The sequence below is a fragment of the Schistocerca nitens genome, chromosome 9, assembly GCF_023898315.1.
Source record: "Schistocerca nitens isolate TAMUIC-IGC-003100 chromosome 9, iqSchNite1.1, whole genome shotgun sequence".
NCBI classification, from domain to species: Eukaryota; Metazoa; Arthropoda; class Insecta; order Orthoptera; family Acrididae; genus Schistocerca; species Schistocerca nitens.
This window is the reverse complement of record NC_064622.1, coordinates 61,307,008-61,313,007: the sequence shown is the minus strand read 5'-3', so window position 1 is coordinate 61,313,007 and position 6,000 is coordinate 61,307,008. Positions and strand designations below refer to the sequence as shown.

The 6,000-nt window shown below is 34.4% G+C and overlaps 1 protein-coding gene across 1 annotated transcript in view; it reads left to right on the top strand.

Annotated features, from left to right (window-relative positions):
• The first annotated feature begins 512 nt into the window (after positions 1 to 512).
• The window catches only part of LOC126202905 (phenoloxidase 1-like), a 38,787-nt gene continuing 33,299 nt past the window's right edge, over positions 513 to 6,000 (top strand). Inside the window, exons 1-5 of the mRNA XM_049936981.1 lie at positions 513 to 660; positions 1,370 to 1,512; positions 3,564 to 3,753; positions 4,044 to 4,270; positions 4,580 to 4,782. Of these exons, the coding sequence (XP_049792938.1) occupies positions 1,393 to 1,512; positions 3,564 to 3,753; positions 4,044 to 4,270; positions 4,580 to 4,782 (740 nt within the window). The 5' untranslated portion in view covers positions 513 to 660; positions 1,370 to 1,392. The remainder of the gene's footprint in view (positions 661 to 1,369; positions 1,513 to 3,563; positions 3,754 to 4,043; positions 4,271 to 4,579; positions 4,783 to 6,000) is intronic.

The following is a 6,000-nucleotide window of genomic DNA, read 5'->3' as shown; positions in this document are numbered from 1 at the left end:
CTGAAAAAGGCTTTGACTGAATGCTCAATATATAACAGTCTTTTTGTTGTGCATGTCTGCAATTTAATGTATCATCTTTATGATGAGTAGCAAAATATCATATTCATAATAATGTTGATATTCCAACCTGGGCTTTCCATTGCTTTATTTAACCTTATGTGTAATTTTTTAGTGACAGATCCTATTACTTTTGATTATTGAGCAAATAAGACAAACTTCCATTGGAAAGATAGGCCTTGATTTGCTGTTTACCAGCGGTCAATACTGACAGAACATTTGCTGTGTGAAATAAGTCTGATATTCATGCAAAATAAGTCAAATTTTGACACAGCACTTGTACACTGTGGATCATAGAATTTTAAAATAAATATTTTCACAACACTCTTGTTAAAGTTCTCTTCTTCTTTTTACTATGGTATTTAGTTTTTTTCTTTGTGTATGGAACACCGGTTGAGCAATGCTGTGAAGGTATCTAGATGAGAAATACCACACAGGATATTGGCAACCACATGCTGCTATCTGTGGGAACAGAAGTTAGAGCAATATCCTGTTTTGAATTCTGGGAGGTAGGGGAGAATAATCTAAACTATAAAACCCAGTAAGAATCCTCCACAGAGTGCCGGTGATGCTGGTTTAGGGCCCATGGTCTTTGAGTAAGCTGTAAGTCTTACAACTTGAATAAAAGAATTAATGTGCTAAACTATCAGAAGTAAAATTTCACTTAAAATCATTAATGCCTAAGGATAATTTTGTTTAATTTCCATATTTACTGTTTTGATTATGCCACAATATGCTAAATGCGAATATTTAAAATACAGTACTGATTTTGATCAATATTTCAAAGCTCTGACACTGAAGTACTTAATTATTTTCATGACAGTTAAGAATAGAGTAATTTATTTGGAATATAACATTTCCAGCAAAGGCATTGGATCATGGCATCATCATATATTTAATATCTCTGAGATTGTCAAATATTGTCTACATATTTAATATTAAATCTCACATTTTAGCTTCTCTGTGACATACACAGAGTTCTTTTATGAATTTTTTCAATCTGAGAATTTGCATGAAGTAACTAATTATTTTGTTTTCCATTAATTGTTTTTCTTTCCCTTCTTTGTATTCTTTTTCTGTTTAGTGGCTTTTTTTTCTTTGCGCAATAATAAAGTCATTTCAGCATGCAAAACAGTGAATTGTGTTTATTTCCAGCAATTTTAATTCTACTGTACTTAGCATGTTGTTTAAACTCATTATTGTGAATGGGTAGAAGAGCATTAGAACAAGTACAAAATGCTTAAATAACTTCAGAAATATCCAAATGGCACTAGCACCCAGTATCTTATACAATTTTTTCCATTTTCAATAGGGAATACAACAGCAGGCAGAACAATGGCACAACAAACACCTGTAGCAGAAAGCCTGCTTTATTTTTATGATCGTCCTAAAGAACCAGTATTCTTTCCCAAGGGCAACAATGATGTCATATTTCAACTACCTGAAGATTATCTGGTAAGTTCCTTTACTTATTCTGCCCCTGTGTTCCCTTGCTTGTAATTTGTAATGTTACCTGTCAACATACAGAGTAACTATCCCAAATGTGCAATAAGATATGTAACAAATAAACTGAGAAAATGATAAACAGGAAAGCCCCTACTCTGTAAAAACACACTGCCGCTTTCTCAGGTTGCTACATAGCTGGTAGCTATTTTCACATTGCTACCTTGACATCTACTTAATCTCACTGATAATTATTATAAAACAATTGTTGTCTGTATATAGTAAGAGTAGAGGCCAGTTTACAATGCACAATACTACTTGTCTTGCAGCTAACAGGAACATTCAGTTCTTGAATCAACATGGACAATTTAGAAAGGGAGTGGTTAAAAAGGACAATATTAATTTTCTTTTAAATTTTATAGGGATTCTCAGTTTCTTGCTTCATATTAGATGCTAACTTGATGAAGACCTTTACATAAGAAGATATAACATTGAACTCTAGACAAGGAGGCAAAGTCTGTATGGATATTATTTTTCTGTCTTGTATTGCAGCTGTGTAAATAACAGTGCTACTGAAACTGATTTATTATTATTGGCAATAAATAATATTAACATTTTCCAATCCAGTTTTTGTACTCACTGCTTTCTCCCCAATTCTTATTTATTTTATGTAGCTGAGGATGTAAGGCACTATGGGTTATTACACTACTGTATTTAAAAAATAAAATGCAATATAATGTCACTTGACAACTTCATTTTCTTTTACACTAGTTTTTAAACTACATTGGTGTTTGTTTATAGTTGTTTATAATTTTTTCTGTATAGTTCTTCTTAAAATATTCTCCCAAGTGAAGTTCAGGCTTCCTCTTGCTTGTTTTACAGTAGAAAATTGCTTCTCTTCTCCCTCCTTTATACTTGTGTTTGCTATAAACTGTGCAATCCTTTGTTGATTTGTTTATTTTGCATTATAAAATACATCTTCCCATCTAGTCTCTCCTCAGTGCCAGACAATGGCAGTCTTCCTCTTTTCTTTGAATTTGTATTTCTCACCTATCTGACTCTCTGTTTGCTGTATGACTGCCTTGTAAAACCATAGCAACCACATTACCAATCAGCCCTCTCCACTCATCCCATAAACTTTGTGTATTCCAAAATAACAGTGGGTTTCAGGAACTGCACAGGCTCTCTCTTCCTATAACCGGTGATCAGTTGGGTTTGAGGACCAAAGAATATACTCGACACAGTCACTAATCTCTTGTCATAGAATGAAAGACACATAATTTTCACCTCACTTTGATAGGCATATTTAGCAAGTTTTGTCTTCTTCAAATCACATGGAAAATCTTTCCTAGAAGGCATAACTGTAACTGTTGGATGAAATATCATTTTGTGCAGTTCCCAAGCAAGTCGAATCTGTCAGTAAAGATGTTATAGCATCAACCACCTGCACAAGCTAGCAATTGCTGTGCCAAATGAACCACTATTTGGGTTGCAAAAGGTAAATCGGGATGAATTAGACTTTCCATAGTTTTCTTTCCATAAAGCAGTATGTAAGAAAAGACATAACCATTTTCTGAATCATAGAGACAGAAAACACATAAACCTCATTTCATAGGCTTGTTTGGACTGTAGCATTTGGATTGTATTCTTCCTTTGGACCCTACTTTGCTCTGATCTATAGCCACTGCTACTCACTGTAAAGTTGGCACATTGGGCAGCAGACAGGTACAACAAGATGTGTATCACACATTGAGCTTTCAACTCAATATGTAATAGTCTTTTCATTGTACCTGTCTGCAACTCAATGAGTCATCTTTACGGTGGGTATCAACCTGTCCTTTTCAAAATATTGTTGATATTCCAACCTGGACATTCCATTGATTTTGTCTATACTATAACATTTCTGAATCAAGTAATGCTATATATACCTTCTACACTGAAAATGGTACAAAAGAGTAACTGATCAAATATCCTCTTACTTACAAATACAACCATGTCTGCATGTGTCACACTAACAAAAATTGTCTTAAATACATGCAACGTAACATATTCATTTATTGCAGTCTTCACGCAGTAAAACTATTGTAGATGAACTCCCAAGCCGATTTGGGCGTGTTAAGGAAGAGATTCAGATTCGTAAGATTGACCTTCCTGATTTAAGTGAACCCATGAGACTGGGTAAAAGAGAAAACTTCTCTGTTTTCATTCCGTACCACCGACAGCTTGCAGCACGTGTTATTGAAGTGCTTATGGGTAAGTTACGATGTCCACGGAATATGTAAATGTAAAATAACTAATATCTTTGAATATTTGATCCAACACAATAATTCAGGTTTGACGACTGTGTAAATGTTGCTGTCTTCCTTAGTGTCACATATTATTTTACGAAGTCACATCTTACTTTCAATTGTGTTTTTATATTTCTGTTTAGTCATTTTGTAAATATTTACGTGGAATAATACTGTGTGCATCACAAATCACGCTAATCAAAGAATTTCATAGTTAATGTGATGCAGTTTAAAATGTTAAAAAATCTTTTACAGGTATGCGAACTACAGAGGACTTTCGTTCAGCTGTGGCTTATTGCAGAGAGAATTTGAATCCACTTCTGTTCATATATTCTTTCTCAGTAGCAATGTTACATAGACCAGATACCAGAAATGTGAATATTCCACCATTATCAGAAACATTTCCTGACAAGTTCATAGGTGGAGGACTACTTAATCGTGCTCGAGAAGAGGCCAACATATTTCAGACAGATGGGACCAGGGTATGTAAAGATTTTTATAACAATTTTTATTACTACAAAGAAAGCTGTTGAGTGTGAAATTCTGACATGTTAAAAAATTCTGAATAGCCTAACTTAAAATAACTATTCTTCAGAGCCTAAGAATAATGTTAAGTTCCAAAGCAATAGAATATACTATTTGCATTATTTCTAATTTTCTGTTTTCAAATTTTGTTTCTTTTTTGCTTCACTGGAACAGTATTTCATACTCAGTGTTTCTGTTTCTCCTGTTATTAATGAAGTGAATTGTGCAGTATCACTGAATAATTATCTTACATTCTTACACCATAGGTTCCTCTCAGATTGCCTTTGGATTATACTGCCTCAGATGTGGAAGAAGAACACCGTGTTGCCTATTTTAGAGAAGACCTGGGCATCAACCTGCATCATTGGCACTGGCATCTCGTATACCCCTTCGATGGCCCTGATGTTGTTGTCAGGAAAGATCGCAGAGGAGAACTCTTTTATTACATGCATCAACAAATTGTTGCTCGGTAAGACACAGAAATATTTTCTCATTAATTATGAAACAGGAGTTAAGATTAATTTGAATCTCTTATCTGTGCAGTTTGTTGATTAGATGCCGCAAGCAATGCTGTTCAGTACCAGTCTTCTACTGTGCCCCTTCAATCAGATAAAACTAAATAATTTATAAACTCTTGTTCATTGCTCTATTATGGTCATTACTACAGTACAAGGACAAAGTAAAAAGCTATTGGCCAGTATGTGAAATACAATATTTTTTTAAATCAGATATTCACTTACTTACTGACATAGTTCCCTTTTAGATGATGTACTGCGGCCCAAAATTTCTACAGGGAGAAAATTTTCTCACTCAGTTGTGGGGAGTTAAATACAGTAAAAGGGTTGGATGTTGAAACATCTAATATCTGTTTATTTATTTATTTATTTATTTCTTGTTCCGTAGATCCAGTTAGTGAGTCAATCACAAGGATATGGAACGTGTCAAATTGTACAGGTTTCAATTTAAACTTACAATAAATACAAGGGCAATTCAATGGCAAATTGTACATAGTTTAAGTAAGACATACTATAAATACAGTAACAGATACAATGTCAGCTAGATAACATAACAACCATTTGACAGAAAAAGGAGTTTCAAATAAAAGGTTAAAGATAAGAGCACAAAGTTAAATCAGATATTAGGCCTACAAGAGTAAATACATGTACAGCCAATCTGTTTTTACAAAAAGTGTGCTAATGCCCAAATGCACAATAAAAGCCAGCCGCGGTGGTCTCGCGGTTCTAGGCGCGCAGTCCGGAACCATGGGACTGCTACGGTCGCAGGTTCGAATCCTGCCTCGGGCATGGATGTGTGTGATGTCCTTAGGTTAGTTAAGTTTAAGTAGTTCTAAGTTCTAGGGGACTGATAACCACAGCAGTTGAGTCCCATAGTGCTCAGAGCCATTTTTGCACAATAAAATCAATTGAACTACTTCTAGACACAATAAGTTTAGTGATGGTATACATTTTCTTTCAGGTATTCATCCACAGTATAATAAGATTTCTGTCAGGTAATCTTTGAGAACTTGTTTAAATTTTGGCAGTTCTGTATGAACACATTTGATATGTAGTGGTAGAGCACTGAACAGCTTAATGCTGGAGTAGTAAACTCCTTTTTGTACCAGAGTGAGACGTTTCATTTCTAAATGTAGATTGTTTTTGTTTCTGGTGTTATAACCATGGAATTT